The sequence below is a fragment of the Suncus etruscus genome, chromosome 3 (assembly GCF_024139225.1).
Source record: "Suncus etruscus isolate mSunEtr1 chromosome 3, mSunEtr1.pri.cur, whole genome shotgun sequence".
Classification (NCBI taxonomy): Eukaryota; Metazoa; Chordata; class Mammalia; order Eulipotyphla; family Soricidae; genus Suncus; species Suncus etruscus.
The window spans coordinates 128,579,228-128,601,653 of record NC_064850.1 but is presented as its reverse complement, the minus strand read 5'-3'; the positions used below and the strand labels follow the sequence as shown (position 1 = coordinate 128,601,653).

The window sequence follows — 22,426 nt, the reverse complement described above, 5'->3', positions numbered from 1 at the left end:
AACTAAGTCGGGCTTGACCCCTGAGCATAGAACCAAGAGGGAACACAGAGCCAGGAGTGAGCCTTGAGCACTGAGCCAGGAGTGAGCCATGGGCACAGTCAGGAGTGAGTCCTGAGCCACAGAACTGGCAGTGAGCCCTGAGAGTTTCTGAGTGTCTCTACTCTTGCTTGAGCTCCTGGGTGCTGAGTGTCAGGTAGGGGTGTGGGTCTGAGAAGCATCCGAGGTCCTGCCTGCCTATGCCAGCTCCTGCCCCTGCTGAAGGAACCATAGACCCTGGACAGAGCCGAGCAGCCTGTGGTGAGGGGTTTCAGGGTGCAGGGTGAGGAGGGGCCTCTGGGGCTCCCATGCTTCTTGGGAACTCATTGGAAAGTGCTTCAGCTGGGCTCAGGATTAACTGATCCAGGCCTCCACCTCATGTGCTCCAGTGGCCAGAGCAGTCGCTGTAGTGCTGGGCTCAGTGCTGCCCTCCTATCCAGGGCTGGATTTGGCGCTGTTAGATGCTGGGTCAATCTCCTGCATCATCACACCATTGTAGTGTGGCTGCCTGTCCCAGTCTGTGGGGCTCCTGGGTCCTGTCTACTGCCCCTCTACAGTTTATCAGCATTGCCTGGGCTCCTAAGGCAGAAAGTGGTTCCTTGCTGAGCATGTTCTGCTGGCAGGGGCAAGACCTGTGGCACAACCTACAGCACCCACCATTCAGACCCGCCAGCAGAGCCCACTACCAGTGTCCTGTGTGCCAGGACTGCAGGCTGGAGCCCTCTCTGGGAGCAGAGGACCAGCTGGGGATCCCCTTTCTGATCCCCTTCTCAGTTCCTTATTTGATCCTTTCCTAGATCCTCTCCTGGATCCAGCCCCTCCTGGATCACCTGCTAGACTTCCTCTTTGATCTTCTTCTGGATCCCCTCCTAGATCCCCTTCTAGATCCCCTCCTGGATCCCCTCCTAAGTCTCCTCCTCAGGGTCACGTTTTGACCTGATTCCCAGAGCACTTGGCTTTGCATTTGCTGCTCTGTTTCTTGGGGCTCATGGTTCTGTGTGCCATTCAGGGTTTCCAGGACACGGTTCCCCAAGTTACTGCCAGTGAGGCACAGTTGAGGGGCACCTTGATCCTCCAGCATTGTGCACTTAACACCATGACTCCAGAGAGGTGCTTTCTCATGCATGGCAGGTGTGTGTGGGATGTAGGACTGTGCTTGTGTCCACCAGGCCAGAGCCTTGAGCCTTTGCCTCCAGGCTGCACTCTGGGCAGAAGGGCCTGAGTGGGAGAAGGCAGGGAGGGAGGGACTCTTGCTTCATTGCTCCCAAAGGGGACTTTGAAAGCATTAGAGCAATCCTCTTCGTGGGTCATTAGCTCTGGAGTTATTCTCTGTGAGCTCAAACATTCAAGGCCTGTGTCTTTTAACTCTGATTAGTGACACTTTAATAAAGTCATTTGAAGTTCAGTGGACTGAATTTTCCAACTTTACTGATGTTTCCATGGCCGCTGAAAAGCAACCTGCATTGAAGCCAGGCAGGGTCTTTTAGATGCAAATCTTGGAAATCAGGGTGTGAATTTGTGGCTCTGACTTTGTTGGTTCCTCACTCTTGTGTTTGGGGTGCAGAAGTGTGAGAGGGAGGGAGATGGCCCCTCAGTCCCAAAGGGAACTTGAGTCTTGGGGGCTCAAATGCTCGTGGGTGAAACTTTATGGCCAGACTATTGTGTTTCTCTTGGACAAACCGAGAAGACAGCTGGACAGCCTTCCACACGAGTAGGCAATGGGGCCCGCAGAACCATGCACTGACAATACCCAGAGATAAATCCTGGAGCTGACATTCTTGTGTGGAAGAAGCAAAGGGGCTTTTGGGCATTGGGCCATGGGGAGAACCTCGGTGACCTCGCTCTGGAGGACACGATGCTCTTCCTTTGTGCCAGGTTGTGGGGCGGGCGAGACCCACCATACGTGAGAAAAGAAAGGGTGACGAATCGCTGTGCTCTGCTTCTCTCGCGCAGCCAGCCAGCCATTGACCCGATTTTCATGGGAAGGCTGGCCCCAGCCCGCTCGCATGTGCGGTCACAGCCCGCATTGGTGTGTTTGTGAGGAGAAATAAGGGCACCAGAGACAAAGCTGTGAAGGGGACAGTGGCCTCGTGTTGGGACAGCCTGCTGGAGTCAGGTCCTACAGTTGCAGTCAGGATGTCCAGGAATATACTGACGAGGAGATGGGAGATGGGAGTGGTCAGTCCATCGTTGGTTGATCATTGATAGGTGGCTAAGGCACAGGGCATGGGGAACCCCGGTGGCTCCGCTAGCCAGGGGGGCTGTGAAGGTGGGGGAGGGAGGAGGAGCAGGAGGTGAGGAGGTGGGCAAGGGGAAGGAGGAGAGGGAAGAAGAGGAGAAAATGATGACGAGGAGGTGGAACAGAAGTAGGAGGAGAGGGGAAAGGTAAAGAGACAGGTAAAGAGGGGGAGGAGAGGAGTTGAAGAGCAGGGGAGGATGGGAGGACGGTACTTCACTCCCTGCCCCAGTAGCCTGACTCATGCTCTCCACTTCCTCATCTCTATAAATGTGGTCTGATTGTGGGGGGGGGGCGCACAATGTGGCCCAGTATTTAGTGTGTTCATGAAAGACAGCTTGTCTCCCTGGATCTCATCGACGGGAATTGTCTTGGAATGAGTTGGATGGAAACAACCAGAAATCAGCTCTGGAATGGGTCCTGGCACCGGTGCTATCCATGCCTCTCATCAGCGTTATGTGGTCTTGAGTGTGGGGCGGACCCCGGGAGTGCAGGAGCACAGAAAGCTGGTAGCTTCTGGGAATCTGGCAACTGCTGATACTTTCAGTGAGCTATAATGTAGTGTTAAATAATTAAGGATGGAGCTGGATGACGATGGATGGAGGTGGATTTCTCTGTCTGCCATCCCAGGCCACGTGGCTCAGCAACCCCCATGCAGCCGGCGAGTCGCCCAGGTGAAACGCAAAATCACTCACTCACAGGCAGGCTTCAGGAAGAATCATCTTTATTTAGGCCCTAGCCACCACATGTGTGTGGCCTACTCATAACCTTTCAAGCATAGAGCCATTCTAGGCTTGCCCTGCGTCTTATCCTCTTTCAGCCATCTCCCTCAGAGAGCCCAGCAGGGCCAAAAGGCAAAAGCCCCTTAATCCCTTGGCTTCCGGGTTTATCTACCTATTCCAAGACCCCTCCCAGGAATGGGCCGGGCTTTGCAGGTAAAGTCACACCTATTATCCGGTTCCCAAGACCCCTCCCAGAAATGGGTGGGTCTCAGATAAGTACCCTACACTATAAGACACATGAAGTGATGACAGGGACATAGGCATTCCTTTATGTCTCCATTTCTCTGTTGACTGGCTTGGTGACTTCACTTGGTAGTGCTCAGGGGTTACTCTTGGCTCTGTGCTCAGGTGTCACTCCTGCTAGGGCTCATGGGGCCATACACAGTGCTGGGGCCAAACTGGTGCTGGCCGTATGCAAAGTAAGCACCTTGCCCCTGCCCTGTTTCTCTGACCCAGAGATACTTCTTTCTAGTGAAGCTGTCTCCAAAAGCTACCGGAAGCACGAGCAGTCTCTGAGCTGCTCGCTTTGGGGAAACTCCTGTGGGGTGGTCTGCTGGACTCTCTGTCCCTCTCCATGACCATTGACACCAGACCATGTGGCCAGGTCAGTAGCTCCTCTTGAAGCAGCTGTTCATGACCTCTTCCTCTCCATCAAATGTGACTGACTAGTCTGTCGGTGAATTGGGACAGAAACCAGAAGATGAATGAGCAACACCCACTAAAAATGTTAGACGTCGATCGTCAATCAGCTAATGTTTCCAGTGGAAAAGTGATCAATTTTTATTGATTTTTTTGAGAGAGAACAACCTCTCTTTGATCAGTAACTCTAATTTGTTGATACATGTAGATACATACATACCAATCAACCAAAAGAATGGGATATTCACTGGAAAGGCAAATTTAATGTATGTGTTTGAGTATCCTTCTGGATATCTTCAAATATCTTTGATAGTCATTTGAGCCTTATAAAACACATAATATTAATGTAAATCTAAATAGGTTCTAGGTTACAATTTTGACCCATTCTCAATTTGTTAGAATTTGGGATTTGAATCCATTACTCACCAGTATCAAATAGTCATCAATTATTTAAACAAATAAATATGCTTTATTTAAAATGCTTGTGTGATTTTTTTGTATACATGTAAAATTTTTGTAAAAGTTCAAGACATGCTCATTGTCAGACCTATAGGACGTTTGATAATAATTCACTGAGTGATTTTTCACTGGGTTTGGATGTGACTATAGAGTCAAGCCCCTTCAATGTCTGATAGACCAGCTGTTGGGATTTGGCAGTTTTTTTTATCATGATATTCATACAATACCTAATAACCTTGGGGTGTACTATGTGGGAATTCTTAGCATTGAAGAGAATAACACACAGCAATGTGAAGTGAGCTAGAAAGATTATTCACTGTGAAGTCATGATTCTGTTACAAATCCTTCTCACCTGGATCCAAGCTAGCCCGATGACATTAAGCATGTCTACATATTTTTTGAGCCCCAGTGTTGATTTGTAAAAGAGATGCTATACTGACGTTAGTTGCCCTGTGTCCCAATAAATCATTACATAGAACATATACTCTCGGAGCTTCTCTGTTGAATGAGATGATTGTCAGCACATGCCTTTGATATTATAAAACAACCCCCAAACAGCATCCCTCAAAGTGCAGAGAACAGTAAGAAAAGCATCGAGTGTTCATGGGCAATCAAGGCTGAAGCTCTGCTTAATGGTGCCCTGGGTAAAGGGGGTGCTCCCTCCCCATCATCAGGCCCCCTGCACTGAGCACCAGGCTTATCTTTGGGGTATAACCCAAAGCACCCCGTGACGGAGGGGGGTGAGGGCATAGGAACATAAGCTAACGCCAATGTGACTTGATGTTCTTAGTCCCTGCAGCACCTGTGTTGACTGCGTTTTCATTGTGTGATGCACAAAGTACTTAATTACAAGCCCTTGGCCAGAAGACCCACAAGGTTCAGATTGGGTTCTTGGGTTGTCTGTGCAGCTGAGCTCAGGTCTTGTTTGTTGGGGTACTTTGGCTGACTTTTACTGGCACTTATATGGGCAGTGCTCCAATAGGAGAAAAGGCTTTTTTTTTTTTCCTTGAGAAAAGGTATCTTCTGATGCTGAAGAATATGACCCTTTTGGGAACTTCTGTAGATAACTCCGAGGGCAGTAGACCAAATGGCTGTGGAAGTGATGGTGGAGCCTAGTGGGATTAGGAACGATGAAGAGTGGCAGTGGCTATAGTCAGAGAGATGCAGTGATTCTGTGTCTCAACAGCCTACCAGAGGGCTTTAGAGGAGAGAAGGGAAAGGGGAGGAGCCTTTCTGATGGGTCTAACTGATCCAGAGACAGCTGCCTCACAACACTCAGTCTGTGAGAGGTGCTGGCCAGGATGTGGGCTCGAGAGGGCATCATCCTGAGAGGCCATAGAGGGCCTGGTGAGCTGAGCTGGAACTCAGACTTGTAGGTTTGATCCATCCTGTGGGCATGGACATGTGGGCAATGGATCATATCCTAGGAACATATGAGGGATGGATTCCATCCTGTGGACAAGGCAATGATGTATCTCACCCTACGAATATGTGGGCATTGTACTCCATCCATATCACGAGACAAAATCTGTTGAAAATATAAGAAGTGGTTCACATTGATTTGTCAATGGCTCTATGCTATGTCAATGCCAGAAAAATCTGTGCTTTGGGTGAGAGATAGACATGGGTACCAGTGTCCTCTAGAAAAGAAATGTCCAGGCAGAAAGCCCCACCCACAGAGCTGTGCAGGAATAAAGCAAAGATTTTAACCATTGTGCTGGACACATATGTCATGGAACATTGACTCAAATCTATAAAGATTCCAAAAATTCACATTAGACCCGATGAGTAGCTTTGTTCACTTCCATGAAGAAGAGGGACAGCAACAATGGCTTGAAGTTGAGCTCATACAACATAGAGCAGAAGGACCCATATTTCCATATAATACCTGGTCTTTGAGTGTGGTCATTCATGTCATATGTGTGAGCCTTTGGGTATGAATCTAAGAAATTCAGTTGAATTTGGACTCAGCAAATCTCTGCCCATTAGGTGTGTAAGGGAAGTGTCGATTCCAGGTGGTGTGAACAGTTGTGATGCTTTCCCAGGGTAGGGTGGCCTCCTGCAAGAGCTCAAGGAACAGGTAGTCTTCATTCCCGAGTCCCACATGCTCATGCTCGAGTGAGAAACCCATGTGTGAGTTTGTGTGTCTCTTCAACTACGACACTGATTTTCTTTCTCTAGGCAGAACGAAACCTGTACATTTAGAGAAAACGAGCAAATCCTCTCTTTGGGTTGACTGTCTTATCTCCGACATTTGATCTTCCTACCCACAAAATTCTCAAGTCCAGATTTAGTTGAAGTTAGTCAAAGTCCCACCTCCTACTGTTGCTCAGCAGGACTGGTTCTGGGGCTGCGGCCCGTGCACACCACAGAAAAGAAGCCAGTTCTGGCTTTGTGTGGAGTGAAAGAGCAGGAAGGAAGTCGGCTTGTAAAGCGGCGTCTCCGTGGGCCCTGGGCCTTTGTGCGCAGCGATTCTCATGCAGCCCAAATGTCCCTATCTCCAGTAGCCTGGAGGACCACCTTTGTCCCGGAAGACTGGAGGCCTGCAAGCGGGGAGCCATGGTTCTGGCTTTCGTCCACGGGAAAGGGAGCCAGCGGCCAGGACTCTGCTGGTTTCCTGCGGAGCCCCCCCAGGAACCCCCAGTGCTGCTGTTTCAGCTCTAGACTATTTCTGGGGCCTGGCACCAGGCAGGAAGTTGGAAGTTGACTTGCAGGGTCTGTGAAGCTCCCCCAGGCTGGCAGGCTCAGTGCCTGAGCCTGGAGCCTGGGAGCCTCCTTGGGATCCCCTAACCCCCTCCCAGCTCTGCTTCTCCTGGGGGTGAGAGGGAGAGACGGTGTGTGTGTGTGTGTGTGTGTGTGTGTGTGTGTGTGTGTGTGTGTGTGTGTGTGTGCACAACCAACCAAAGGCTCAAGTTCTCATGAAGGTTGGGATGAAATATTTACAGAAATGGCTTTGTTACCTCCAAATTGGAGTGGAAAGATGCAGCAGAAACCCAAGAACCATAGCAGATTCAGGACCACTTGCAAATGTTTTGAACACTTCATTTCCTTGCTGATTTTATATATATAAAGATTTACATGGTTTTTTTTTTTTTTTGCAGCCTTTAGTTGCAGGGGTATTAGTCATGAATAAATGAACCAAATAGGACCTCCTGGAGACGCTTCCCCTCACTGGCCTTGTTCAGCCTGCAACGCGACTGTCCTGCTATCTGGCTATCTTTCTGCAGTGTGTAGCTGAGACCCATGAGTCTCTGAGCTCAGTGTGCTCTGTCAGGAGTGGGTGTACTGTGGGGTTGGTCCCCCAGGCCATGGGTGATCACATGCAGGGAGCAGTGATGCTTGGGGCCCACAGAAGGTTATGGAAACCTATGGGCCTCCCAGTGCAGCACTGCCCAGACCTTTGTGTTGGGAGTGTTGGTGATGGTTGGAAGTCATCCTGTCCCTTCTCACCCCACAGGGTTAGGAATGTTAGGAAGGTCTGTGATAGTCCTTGGTCACTGAGTGTCTTGTCAGAATGGTTCACTTCCAGCATCTTAACAGACCCTGGGAAATTGTGACCAATGTCTACAGAAAGTCCTTCAAAGACGCCTCTTCTCAAAGAAAGAGGTTATTCATAGCCACTGGGAAGCAGCACGGCCTCTGTCTGTCGTGGAAATGTCTATCTTTATAATATTTGAGAATATAAATTGTTTGAGGATTGAAGTTAAAAATTTCATTCTTTTCTTGGGAGGTTTAAATTGTATTTTTTCTCTTTGGAATGGGCTTACAAGCAAGAGGAATGTTTTCAAATTAAAATTTTCATGACCAGGTTACTGCCTATTGTTAACCTGTTAGTTGGTCAAAGAATTGATACTTTTGAGAACAATTAATATTTGTCTTCAGAATAAAACAGAAGCAAAACAAAGCTCATGGTAATGGAGATTTTGAGGAACAATTTGTAAGTCTTTCCTATCCATCTCTTTGTCTATCCATCCGTCCATCTAACAATCATCTATCATCCTTCATCTATCTATAATCCGTCCATCATCTATCTACCTATCTAGCAGCTATCCAATTTATACATCATCCATCCACCCAGCATCTATCCACCCATCTATCATCCATCTACCCATCCACCACCCATCCATCCATCACCCATCATTCCATAATCTATCTCTTTATCTGTCCATCTTCTATTTATTCATCCATCCATTATCTATCTACCAACTATTCATTTGTTCATCATCCACCAATCTGTCCTCTGTCCATCCATTCACCATCTATCCATCCATCTAGCAGCTATCATCTGTATATTCATCTACCATTAATCACCTATATGTATACCTATTTATATCCATCATTTAGCCCCATAGTGGGAAATATTTATTACTAAGTCAGCCTCATTGAGGATTAAAGTGATATTTGGTTTAAAGATGTCTATTTATATAAAATTACTTAGATTCACCCATCTTGCTTATGACAAACATTTGTTACATTTTACTGCTAGAGTGGAATTTTTAATGATTGGCAAAAAAACTCAAAATGAGTATTAAGTAAGATATACTTTGGTTAAATTGTGGTGTTTTAGGTTTTAAGAGACCATAATTATAGAATTGACTTAAAGGTCTGAGGAATGTTAGATGGTCAATTGAACTTTCTTCAAATTAGATTTAATTTTAATCATCATGGTCTTCTGTACCATTATCCAACAAAATCTTCCAAAAGTAGCAAAATTTATAAGGTGAAAAATGTAAATACATATGCAATATGAAAAAAATTAGAGGTTGGTATATTTTTTCCAAAGATCAGAGAATATATTGAGTCTTAGCAAAATTTAGAAAAATCCCATGAACCACCTTACCTTGAGTGGTTTTAAAGAAAAAGTTTTGGCCACACCCACTGATGTTCAGGGATCAATCCTGGTTCTGCACTTAGGAATCACTCAGGGGGCAATGGGATGCCAGGGATCAAACCTGAGTTGGCTGTGTGGAAGGCAAAGGTCCTGCCTGCTGTACTATATCTATGGTACTTGACTTTCATATGTAATATTATATTTGCAAATTTGCTCATGTTAAATAATTAGCTAATATTGAAATTAATGAACCTGTTTAAATCAATGGCATTCCCATTTGTAGCCTTCAATATGCAACATACTTGGTGTATTTGTGCCTGAGACCTTCAAACTAAGGAGAGAAAGGAACAAGAGATCTGTGTAGCTCCAGGGTAGATTTTGCTGTTTGGCCACTTCAGTGATGGATGCCCAGGTGAATTTGGTGCATTTTCTGCGGGAGGGTCCCTGAGTATAGTCACATGTTCCCATATAGTGAGTGTATGAAGGGGAGAAAGAGAAGCTCAAGCCTAGTTAAATAATAGAGGGGCTCTTCTACCTTAGCTCATGGCAGAAATGAAACCCTTTCGATGGTTGAAGACTGAAGATCAGAGATGTGTGTTCCAGTCAGATGTATGGAGAGCCTGGATTCTTCTACTCAGGCCTTCATGCCCAGAAATTTAGATTATTATTATTATTTGTCAATAATTCCTGCATATCATCAACCATTACCATTTTATTTGTTTTTGGGTCACACCCAGTGATGCTCAGGGGCTACTCCTGGCTCTGTGCTCAGAAATCACTCCTGGCAAGCACAGGGGACCATATAGGATACCAGAATTCGAACCACTGTCCGTCCTGGATTGTCTGTGTGCAAGGCAAATGCCCTACTGCTTTGCTATCTCTCTGGCACCAACCATTACAATTTTTTAAATTTTTAATTAAAACCATTGTGATTTACAAAGTTCTTTATATAGTTGGGTTTCAGACATACAATGTTTTAGGGTCAATCCCAATCCCACCACCAATGTCCTTCCCTCCACTGATGCTCCCTGAGTCCATCTATGCCACCACCCCTGCCTCAGCCTGACAGCATAATTGGCCCATTTTAAGTTTTGATTGTTAAAATTTGGGTCTCATGATTTCATTATTGTTACTCTGGTTTGGATATTTAGTTCTGTCCTTTTTTTTTTTTTGGTTTTGGTTTTTGGGTCACACTCAGCAGTGCTCAGGGTTACTCCTGGCTCTAAACTCAGAAATCGCTCCTGTCAGGCTCGGGAGACCATATGGGATGCTGGGTTTCAAACCATTGTCCTTCTTCATGCAAGGCAAACACCCTACCTCCATGCTATCTCTCAGGCCCACTGTCTTTTTTTTTTTAACACCACTAATGCACCTGAGACTTCTTGGCCCCCATCCCCCATTCTTTCATATTGTGTTTCTCCTTCACTCAATTTCTTTTCTTCTTGCTATTCTCTGGGTATAAGAGTGTTCTAGACAACTCTTAGTTAAACAATTGCATTTCTTCATGTAGTTATTCTAAATACCACATATAAATTATATTCTGTATTTATCATTTTTCTTCTCGCTTACTTAATTTAACATAATATCTTCCAGTTCCGTCTATGTTGCAGCAAATCGCATGATTGCATCATTTTTTACAGCTATGTAGTATTCCATTGTATAGATGTACTACATGTTCATGAACCATTAATCTGTTGTTGGATATCTAGTTTGATTCCATGTCATAGCTATTGTATTGAATGCTGAGATGAAAAAAGATATGCATGCATCCTTTTGGGTCAGTGTTTTTCTGTCCTGGGGATTTTTATCTCATTAGCTATTAGGATATGGCATCTTCTCCACATGGTATACTTCTCTTTATTCTTTATATTTTTTAAAATAGTATCTTTATTTAGGCACCATGATTACAAATATGTTTGTAGTTGGGTTTCAGTTATAAAAAAAACCATATACCCCCTTTAACAGTTCCCCCATCTCCCTCCTCTCCCACCCCCACCTGTATCAGAGACAGGTATTCTATTTATCTCACACACTGCCATTGTTATAATGGTTGTTAGTGTAGTTATATCGCTAACTGCACTCATGGTAAGCTTCATATTGTGGGCTGGTCCTTCGAGCCATCATTTCTATTGTCTCTAGGTATTATGGTACTGTTTATTTTTTATTTTTCTTAAATTCCACAGACAAGGGAGACTATTCTGTGTTTGTCTCTCTCTGTCTTATTTTACTCAGCATAATAGTTTCATGTCCATACATGTATAGGAAAATTTCATGACTTAATTTTTCCTGATGGCTGCATAGTATTCCTTTGTGTATATGTACCACAGCTTCTTTAGCCACTCATCTGTTGGGCATCTGGGTTGTTTCCAGATTCTGGCTATTGTAAATAGTGCTGCAATGAATATAGATGTGCAGAAGGCATTTTTTATGTTGTGATTTGTGTTCCTAGGGTACATCCCTAGGAGTGGTATAGCTGGATCATGTGGGAGCTCATTTCCAGTTTTTTGAGGAATCTTCATATTGCTTTCCATAAAGGCTGGACTAGATGGCATTCCCACCAGCAGTGAATGAGAGTTTCTTTTTCCCCACATCTCTGCTAGCAGATATAGTTTTTTTTTTCTTTTTGTTGTTGTTGTTTTTGTGATATATGCCAGTCACATGGTGTATTTTCTGCTGGAAAGTTTCAGACTCTCAGCCTTAGTGCCTGTCTTTTGGGTTATGCACTTGGAGAATGGAGTTGTCATCTGCTGGCAGATACTGGATTGGCTCCTGACACTACCGTGGGTGCTCCCTGGATGACCCAGGTTTTAGTTGGCACATCACAAAGGCCTTGAGTCAGTTCGGGGGCAGTGACTGGCCACTATGCTGTGGGAACAGTGACCTGAACTCTGGGAGGGCCTAGTGATGGCATGTCCAGACTCAACCCTGTCACGTGTTTCCTGTGTGGGTTCTAGAGCTTATCGGGTGTTCCCTATGTGGGTTCTGGTTCTGTTGGGTGTTCCCTGTGTGGGTTCTGGTTCTGCCAGGTGTTTCCTATGTGGGTTCTAGTCCTGTTAGGCATATTCTGTGTGGGTCTGGTCCTGTTGGATTTTCCCATGTGGGTTTTGGGTCCTGTTGGGTATTTCCTGTATGGGTTCTGGTCCTATTGGGTGTTTCTTGTATGGGTTCTCATCCTGTCAAGTATTTTCTGTGTGGGCTCTATAGCCTCCTAGATGCTCCTTGATGCTTGTATTTCTCCCCCTGTGGCCTGCACTCCTCTGGGGAGCACTCATGTGAAAATTGACTTTCTGAGGTGTCCTCTGACAGTTCAGATCCGATCCTATGGATGTGACTCATTGATGGTCTCCCCAGCACAGACACTCACACCTACTTCACACATTGTCTGCTATTGCTCCAGAACCTGCTCTTCTCTGTGATCTGGTCTTTGGGTGCTAAAAGTTCTGTCTGTGCCCATATCCCTGCACTGTCTGTGCCAACCCCCTTGTGTCACTGACAAGTGCTGGACAAATTCAATGGTTGTGTCTATCCTGACTGGCCTCACCTGGTCCCACCTTTCCTTTAGTGGAGGGATGCAGTTGGGTCTGAAGCAGGAGGCACTGCTGTCTTTAGTTCATTAGAATGTTAATTTACTCAAGCAAAGATTATAAACACACAAAATATGGTTCTGCTTAATTCTGGGCTAACATCTTATGGTTCTGGGATACTTGCATGTGCTGTTTCAAGCCCCTCATGCACTTGGTCAAGGCCAGCTGCTCTCGGTGGGGGATCCTTTCCTTCCCAAGGACAGAGCTCAGCAGGGAGCTGAAGGATGGTACTGAGAGGGGCTGTCAGGGCTGTTGGAGTCTTCTGCAGTGGAACATATACTCTGCACAGGATAAAGGGTGCAGGGAGGACGGGCCACATGCAGAGGTGCTCAGTCTCTGGGCTGGTGCTGTGCCCCTTCAGGGGTGGGGTCCTTGGGAGAGAGACACCATCAGAGGGTGCCTGGGGCCCCTGCTAGATGGAGGTGGTGATGTCTGGAGGTGATGCCAGGATTAGTTATGTTCCCGCTCTTGTCATTCCCCCAGTGATGGCTGCTGTGCTTCACCCAGCCCTGCACCTCACAGGTTTCTTGAACCTTCCAGCCCAGGAAGCATACACACTTCCTGTTTGTTCTTTGTTCTTTGTGGAGCCACTCCAGGTTGTGCTTAGGCCTCATCCTGACTCTGCGCTCAGGGATCGCTCCTGGCAGGGTGTGGAGGATCCTGTGTGGTCCTGGGGTCCAACCCAGGTTGGCTGTATATGAGTTCTTGACCTCTGCGTTCTCTCCTTTCTCTCTCCTCTCTCTCTGTTTCTTTGTCTCTGTCTCTCTACTCTTCTAAATCTTTGCACACTATGGTCCTCCTTGAACTGAGATACAAACAAGCACACACACAAGCACAGAATAGAGCAGTCTCAGGAAATGGCTCTAAGCCATTGGTCTTCAGCCACCTGCCTGCCAATGTAGACAGGTTGAAGCCACCTGTCCTCCACCTTGGCCTTAAGTAACTGTCTATGGCCAGTCCTGGGGCAGGGCAGGAGCAGACAGGCTGATCCTCTGTGGACAAGAGTGCATCCCTGGGATGGGGCTCACAGTGCCCCAGTTTGGGGGGTGATTCTGTGGTCTTTGACCTCTAGCACCTTCCTAGATAGTCCCAGGAGCTGAGCTGGCCCTGGAACCCAGACTTGCCCAGGGACCCTGGCCCTTTCAGGTGGACTCAAGAGCTGAGAGCCTTGGTGGTGGTGCAGTCCTCTGGGCTCTCCCGGCCCAGTTTTCTTCTCTTTGCCAGGGTTCTGGTGGTCTACAGGGCGGGTTCAGTTGTTACTGCTCTGGAAATTTCCTCCTGGGGCCTCTGCAGAATGTCAAGTATTTATAGACGCAACCTAGGCACAGAGTCTGGGGACAGGAAAGGGCTTTCTGGGGGCAGGGGTGGGAGCAGCCTCTGGGTGTGGTCAGAGCGTGGACATGTGTGGTGGGAAGGTGGAAATGAGAGTGGCTGTGTGTTACTGAACAGTTGTCCTGCCTCTGGGAAAGAGTCAGAGACCGGCAGGGCCCAGAGTTGCTTTGGGCATGGGACCAAAGGGAGCTAGGAGAGTGAGAACCAAGTTAATCTGTGTGGGGGCAGTGTTAACCCTTGAGGTGACCTGGGATTTCTTGTGGCAGAACTCCCAGCTGGATGCAAATGAGCATTTCTGGGGAAAGTCAACTGAAGAACTTGAATCTGTGACTTCTGGGGATTTATTGATCTCTCAAGTGCCCAGAGAGAAAAGTGCCCCAACATTTTGTTTTTCCAAGAGAAAGCTGGATTCTAGCTTTCTCATTGTTGCCAAAGAATTCTTGGGGGAGGTCTGGGAGCTGCTGTTTTTTGGGGTGAGAGTATAGGGAATTTCAGGAAGCTGTTTATGGGGTACTCATGTAAGAAGATTCTCAAAGCTGCTGTTTTGTGGTGCTTGTGTGAGGAGTTTTGGGAGCTGCTGTTTTTGGGTACCCTGTGAGGAGGTTCAGGTTGGATGTTCATGTGGGAATTCTCAGGAGGCTATGTTTTTGGCATGCCCCGTGAGGAGATTCAGGAATCTGCATTTTAGGGTACACTGTGGGGAGGCTGTGTTTTCAGGGTGATCGTTGTAGCTGCAGATGTTTTTGGGGAGTCTCGTCTCATCTGCTTCAGGCCTCATTCTCATCCCCCACTGCTGACCATCACATACTGGATGGGTCTGGCCTACACAGCCCTTGGGTGAACATGTGTATGGTCGGGGTTTATGTTTCAAGAGACTGGGCTTCAAGTCACCCTCTCTGTGGTCTTCTCTGGACCAGGATGTGGGCTGGCTCCAGAAGGACATACTCAGGTCCTGAGCTCTACCCTTGCTCTGCTGACTCCAAGCTGTGTTTATATTTTACATCACTCCCTGTAATGGTCAGGGCTTACTCCTGGCTCTGTGCTCAGGGTCACTCAGGATTCTACTCTGGGGACCAAAGGGGTGCCAAGGATTGAATGGGTGCTGGCTACATAAATGACAAGTGCTGCTCTGCCCTGTCTTTGGTACAGAGCGTTCCTCCCTGCTGATCTGTTGTGGGGTATGTGGGCACTACTCTTCTAGAGTCAGAGCCTCCCTTCCTCCTGCCTCAGCTCTGTTCTGTCACGGATATTTTAGCTTCCTCGACCTTGGGGCACTTCATCTCCGTGAGTCCAGGCCCTGCTCCCTGCACCTGGCACCCCTGTCTATTCTTCCATCTGGCTCTGCTGTGCCCTGCCTGGCACTGCTCATCTTGGGGCTTCTGGCATGTTCTAGGCAGCAGCATTCGTGTGAGAATTTCCTTCCCTTTTAAGGCTGAGTCCTTGTGCCCGCTGGGCAGTTTCTGCTCTGTCCCAAAGCCTGAGTTACTTCTTCTGAGTACTGGAGGGGCACTGACCTTACAAGGACAGAGCAGATGAGGCAGGCAAGCCGAAACCTGCTGGGAATCTTCACTCTCGGGGGGGGGGGGGGGGAAACTAGACTAATTACCACTGCAGCTAAGGTTTCTGCTCCTGAAGCAGATACTTGTGTGCATCTCTGCTGGTCACAGGTGTCCTGCTGCGAGGCTATGCCCACAACCCAGATGGGCCCCAGAGAGGAAAGAGGAAAGGTTCAAGGCTTGAGAGACACACAGAAAAAGCAGGAAAGCAGAAGGCACTGACCCAGGGCCCAGAGTTGGCAGAGATTTGAGGAATGCCCCTAGTGTAAGTGGCTCCGTGCCCTCGCAGGTATGTGACTGGCACTCTGGACCTTGAGCTGCTGCCAAGCTGGCACATTACAGAGCACGAATGTCATTGTGCTCACAGCCAGCCCAGCCCTGCTGGCCCTTGATGCTGCCCACATTAGCACTGCAGGAAGAACACGGCTGCCAACCATCCAGCAGGAAATCTTAGGAACAAGTGTTTCCTGTGTGGTCACTACTGCTCAGTGATCATTTCTGTGCCACGACCCGAGAACTGGGTCACCTGGCTGACAGTTTATGTTGCTGATGAGTGTGTTGTTCTGAAGGGCCGTGTCTCCTTTACACTGGGGTCCTGTTGAATTATGGGGTTACTCCTCATTGCTTGCAGCTCTGACCAGCAGGACCATTCCTGGGGGTCCTGTGGTGGGACTCAGGAATTCTGCAGGTGGTATGTGAGAAACACAGACTCCTGGATTGAAAATGTAGTTCCCTAACTGAACAGTTCTTGCTGAAACCTGTCATAATAAGACCTAGCTCAGGGCAGTTTTGCAAATGTGGGTAGAGGGGTAAGTAGATGATGCTGAGGTGGGCTCTATGGGGAGGACCAGCATCCTACTGTTGGGACCCAGAGAGGTGAAGACAGTGGAACACAATCCCCATTTGACTAAAAAAAAGGAGGTGTTATTCAGTGTGATTTCCTGAGTGGGCAGGGCAAGAGGCTTTTCCTGAACACAGCTGAATCATGAGACTTATTCGAAAATCATAGACAATTGCAAACTGAGCCCCAAACAGGCAATTATTAGTAGCAAAGTGTGTTCTTTATAACATTATATTGGGACTGTGATTTCTTCTTGATTCCAGGAATCTTATGTTTATCTTCTTATGTTCGGGTTTTAAAACCCATTTGTCATATGATTCTATAAATAAATAGTCCCGAGTAGATAATGAGAATCTCCTAGAAATTTCACTGGTTCAAAACACTCTTTCATATGCTGAGAGGAAGATGCCAAGTTCACTTGTTCCTGCTGTGATCCAACCTGGGTGTCCTGAACCATGTCAGGAAAACTGAATGGAGGGAGGAAAGTGAGTGGAAACCTCATGTTCTTTTAAGGGTGGAGGGAGGGCTGGGGGTGGTGAGGAAACTTGCTCTGCTTTTGTAAAATCTTAGGAAAATTGCTCAATTTCCATTTTCACTGACTACTTTGAAAGTTGATCCAATACCCCAAATTGTGCCTTGTGAGTAAGAAAAGTAGCTTCACAAAAGCAAAAGTCAGCAGAAAAGACTGATTAGACAAAGAGCTTAAAAAAGTTGCAGCCTGTTTTAGCTTCTCCAAGGCCCAGAGACTTTAAGCTGTCTCTGGCCACCTTATTTTGGACAATGCAGATGATTAGTGATGCTCAGTACTACTCCTGCCTCTGTGATCAGGGGCCACTCCTGGTGGTATGCAGGGGAGCTGCATGCAAGGATTGGCTTGCATGCAAGGCAGGTGCATAAGCCCTGTACTATGCCTTTGGCTCCAATAAATACACTTAAAAATGAGAAAAATGTTTTCTTTTGTTGCTGTTTTTGGGCTACACCTGGCAGCACTCAGGGATTATTCTTGGCTCTGTGCTCAGCTATCACAACTGATAGCTGATAGACCATATGGGATGCAAGAGAATTGAACCTGAGTTGGCTGAGTGCAGGGCAAAGGCCCTCCCTTTTGTACCATTGCTCTGGCCCCAACAAATGTTTTCTTATTGGCATGATTATAAGCAACTTGTCAAAGGCTTGAGAGATATCACCATGATGAGATGGTTCTCAGTGAGTGAAATAGTGAGAAGATGGTGGAATGGTAGAATGGTGGGACAATGGACGGTGAATGTGGACAGTGGAATGATGGACAGAGGGATGAATGGACAGATGCAGTTCCTCATCTGGACCTTTAGCTTATAGCTGTGAGTTTAGAACATGAGCTGCTTTGATCTTGCATGTTCATCTGCGCTCAGAGGAGTCCGTGGCTCTGTACAACCATTTTCCCAACCAGCTCCCTTTCTTTGGGTTTTAATTGCTGCCTGTTTAACCAGTATATTGATGCTATGGTTTCTTGACATAAGTGCAGAATCACCAGCAGCAAATCTCATACAGAGCTTTTGTTCCATTCTCTTGTCCATGAACTTGCACTCCTTCACTGTGCTAAATCCCAAGCAGAAACTCTTTGTGTTGGTGCAGTTTTCCTTGCTGTTGGGAGAAGATATTTATCCAGCAGTTGAAATTTTCCAGAACATGAAACATTGAAGATGTCTCTGCTGCTCATAGTCATAGTTTAATAGCAGTGGAGGGATGGATTTCAGAGGGTCCATCACTCACCCTTACCAGACATCATAGCCATTGATCTGTGGGTCTCTGCACGGATTTCCTTGCCTCCCACGATGGGATGTACAGGCATGAGTCCCTGAACAAAGGCAGGAGCAAACATCTGCCCAATTGGAAACAAAGCTCAGGTGTCCAGGTAGCTGAGGAGAGCAGGGCGCCTGAGTTCATGGTGCAGGTGTGATGCACAGTGAAGTGAAGCTCAGTGGCCATAATCCAGTGTGGGGCCCACACTTTCAGACAGTGAAGTTGGATTTTACAGAGCATATAGTGAAACTGCTTAATGAGATAAACACAACATCTATTCTTGCTTAATTGATGAGCTTCACAATAGCAAAAATTGACAATCTTTATATATGCATACTTTTTGCTTCCAAACAGATCCAAAGAGCCATCCCAAAGTAAATGCAGAATTAGGGACTAAGTGGGGAGTGCAGTTCAGAAGCAGCTCATGAGATGTTGTGCTGTTTCTTCTAAACACACACCCCTGTCTTCCAAGCCCAGTTCATCTTCACAAAGCTCTCCAGTAGGGCTGGTTTGAAATGATAGATGGACACAGATAGGATCAGTCAGAAGAATCCAAGTTGAGGGCCTGAGCTGTGGAGCAAGCAATAGGGCATTTGCCTTGCATGTGTTAACATAGGACATAGGACACAGCCACAGGTGCCTACTTTTCGATCCCGTGGTATCCATATGGTCCCCATGCCAGGAGCGATTTCTGAGTGCATAGCCAGGAGTAACCCCCGAACATCCCTGGGTGTGGCTCAGAAACAACAACAACAACAAAACAAATCCTGCAAGAAGAATCCAAGTCAAAGAGACAAAATGTAATGTGAAACCAGCAGCCGCTGGGACTTCTGCAGGAGGGTGGCCTGCACCAGGTGGGGGTGGTGCTGGGGGGATCTGGTGGAGATGGTCAGTGGTTACTGACTCTAATGCTGATGAAAGCCCACTGGTGTGTTCTGACAGTGAGCTGCAGTTCCCCTGAGGCCCTTATGGGCATAGTGGCAGATCTGGGCCTGAGTCCTGTCACTCAATCCATGCCTCTGTTGTCTGACCTGTGTATTGTGTTAGGGTGTCTGTAGGAGACAGCGGGGTTTGTGCTGCCCTGTGTGTCTCTTGTTAGGGATCAGGGGTGGCCACAGAGGTTCCTCCTGCATGTGCCAGAGCTGCCCATTGGTTGCTGCCTCTTCCTTCAGGGACTCTGCTAGACATTTCTGTGTTTTCTAGACCCAGGCTCTGCTATGGCTTCTTCGTGACTGTCCTAAACCAGAGCCTGGAAAAGCAGACACAGAGAAGTGGCATTTCCCGCAGCTGCCTGCCTGCCCTCAGTGTGTCTTTCATTGTATTTTCGTGAAATCTTCACTAAAGGGAGATTCCATTAGGGAATACACAGTGGGGCTGTGTATTCATACCGATTCTCCTTCCTGAGCCTGCCCTCCTGCAGATGAACGGGGCTCAGAAGGCGGGGATGTGTGTTTGGAAGAAACAGCACAACATTCTCACGAGCTGCTTCTGAACCGCACTCCCCACTTTGTCCCTGATTCTGCATTTACTTTGGGACGGCTCTTCGGATCTGTTTGGAGGAAGAAATTATGCAGTATTGATTTCAGGAACAGTTGAAGTGGTTACACATGATTGCCTTTGCCTTAAAAGGAATCCTTATTTTGTTCTAATTGGAACAATATTGAAAACACAACCAAATCAACTTTTTCATGGTTTCCTTACACATCCAGCGAATCTAGAGCAGAGTTAACTCTGTGCTGTCCTTTCAACTGCTTTCTTGTCTCTCTGCTCCCCGCTGCTTCTTGGTACTTTTTGTTTGTTTGTTTGTTTGTTTGTTTTGGTGGGGACCCTGTAGGAAGCTTGGGCAGCAGTATATACTTTCGAGGACATCATGATGGGGTGTGTGTGGTCAGAAATAGAGGTTCCTTGGTAAGGGCAGCCCCTGGAACAGCACATTCTGTTGGAAACGTGTTCATTTTTATGTTGCTTTTACTCTGGAACTGACAGTGTGTACTTCCATTCCTGCTCCTGGCATCCCCAAAAGGGGATGGGGACCCCTGGGCCAAGTGTCTCTCCTGATACCCTCTCTCCCTGATGGGCTTGTGTGAGCTTGGGCGTGTCCAACATGTGGGGCACAGATAGAGCCGGTTTCACCCCGTCTCTTTCTGCTCTCTGCTCCTGCTGCACTGGCTCTTCAGCTTTTCCGAATCGGGCTCTGGTTTTGGGACATTTGGAGTGTTCCATGTGGGTCTGCGGCTATGTGGGCCTCTCACCCCACATGGCGGGGTTTTCTCAGGCTAGGGGTCACATCATTCCTGCAGGCTATCTCCATTTCATCAAGGTTGCAGTCTCCAAACTGCCCAGGGTGCAGCACAGGGGAGTTTCTTGGGCCATACCAGGCTCTGAAGTGAAACCAGGCCCCTGTCCTGAGTCCAAACCCAGAATGGCCACAGGGCATCCTCAGTGTAGACTGTCCATGCGTGGCTACTCATAGCTCCAGCCTGAGTCACCCACACATTGAGCAGGCTGTGGCCCCTGGGCATGTCAAATTCTTCTGGAAGCAGTGAGACATTTCTCCAGATTCCTGGCAGCCATGTTTGCCCAAATATGGAGAGGAGCAAAGGCCGTTGGTAAGAGCAGCCACTTGAGCTGGCACCATGTCCTAATCATGCCATATGGGGAGGGGGAGGCTGGGAGCTGTGCCCTGAGGGACCTGTAGGGTATGCTGGGCATCCCTGGCCACTGTCTCTTCCCTGGGCTTGGAGAGCCAGCATGGTCCCAGGTCTCTGCTGCAAATAAAACCTGTAATCGCTGTGTCTGCCCCAAACAGTGCAGAGTCGCAGAGAACCTGCATAGCATGTGCTCACTTCAGTGCACATCCCTGTATTTCCTACCGGGGTGTGAGACTCACAGAAGGTGGTGTGGAGTATCTCCAGGAACGACAGTTGTTTGTCTCTCATCTCAGCCGACACTAGATGTGGCACGTTGTCATTCAAGAGGAGTTAGACCCTTGGCTCTGTGTCTGAGACACACCAGGGATCTGGGCTGAAAGGCTTGGCCCCAGGGACCTTGCTATAGCAGACTAATACTATCCATGGACATAGCTCAGGGATTTTCCTGTTTTGTCCTTAGAAGATTCTGCTTTTTGGGGACTCTGTGGGACAGACAGGGGGGCAGCTTAGGATGCTGCCGAGGGCCTGACATTTCCCCAACCTTGAGGATGTTTTGCCTTGTTCCTGCAGGTGGAGATCACACTGCAGGACATCAACGACAACCCTCCCGTGTTCCCAACTGACACACTGGACCTCATGGTGGAGGAGAACACAGCTGACGGCTCTAGGATCATGCAGCTTAGTGCCTCAGATGCTGATGAGGTAATGGCCCCGGGATGGGGACAGGGTACCAGGAATCCAGGCAAAGTTGCCTGCTACACAGCTCATGGCTGGTGTTGCCCGGCCCCTCCCAAGAAACAGGGCCCCAGAAATGATTTGCAGGAAGCTCTGGAGAGACCACAGCTTATCTCCCAGCTCGAGCCATGTTAAATTTAACTTCTAAAGGGAAAAATGAAAAAGGCAATTCCTATAGATTTAGACAAATCTTATTCCATTATGCCTTTAGCACTCTGATGTATTATAGTAGCTAATGATTTGTCTACATTTTATGTGTACTTTAAAAGATACAGACAAGTTCAAATTAAAAATCACAATTTTTTTTTTTTTTGGTTTTTGGGCCACACCTGGTGACACTCAGGGGTTACTCCTGGTTATGTGCTCAGAAATCGCTTCTGATTTGGGGGTCAATATGGGCTGCTGGGGATTGAACCAGGTCTGTCCCGGGTCAGTTGTGTACAAGGCAAATGCCCTACCACATCGTTATCACTCCATCCCTAAAAATTACAATTTTTTGCAGGGGTTGAACCATACATGATGGAGCTTAGGGCTTACTCCTGGCTCGACATTCAGAGATCACTTCTGGTGGTGCTCCAGGGACCATATAGGGTGCCTGGGGGATCAGACCCAGATCAGTCACATGCAAGGCACTGTATTGCACTCTTCACTCTCTCCAACCCAGCCATACAATTTACACTGAAGTGTGTATGTACATATATATATATTTATATATATAATATAAAACAAACATGGGATTCAGTAATATACTTAACTGTTTTAAAGAAATTATTGAAACAAATTTATGTTTTTTTTAATTCTGTTAATAAATAGAAATTCTTCCCCAGTATTGAAGTTGACATGTTTTTTTGTTGTTTTTGGTTTTTGGGTCACACCTGACGCACTCGGGAATCTACTGGCTCTGTGCTCAGAAGTCACTTCTGGCAGGTTCAGGGGACCATATAGGATGCCAGGATTCAAAG

The 22,426-nt window shown here is 47.3% G+C and overlaps 1 protein-coding gene across 1 annotated transcript in view; it reads left to right on the top strand.

The window, feature by feature from the left end:
- FAT4 (FAT atypical cadherin 4) overlaps positions 1-22,426 on the top strand; it is a 72,304-nt gene that overhangs the window by 9,069 nt on the left and 40,809 nt on the right. The window contains exon 2 of the mRNA XM_049770880.1: positions 21,300-21,431. Within this exon, the coding sequence (XP_049626837.1) occupies positions 21,300-21,431 (132 nt within the window). The remainder of the gene's footprint in view (positions 1-21,299; positions 21,432-22,426) is intronic.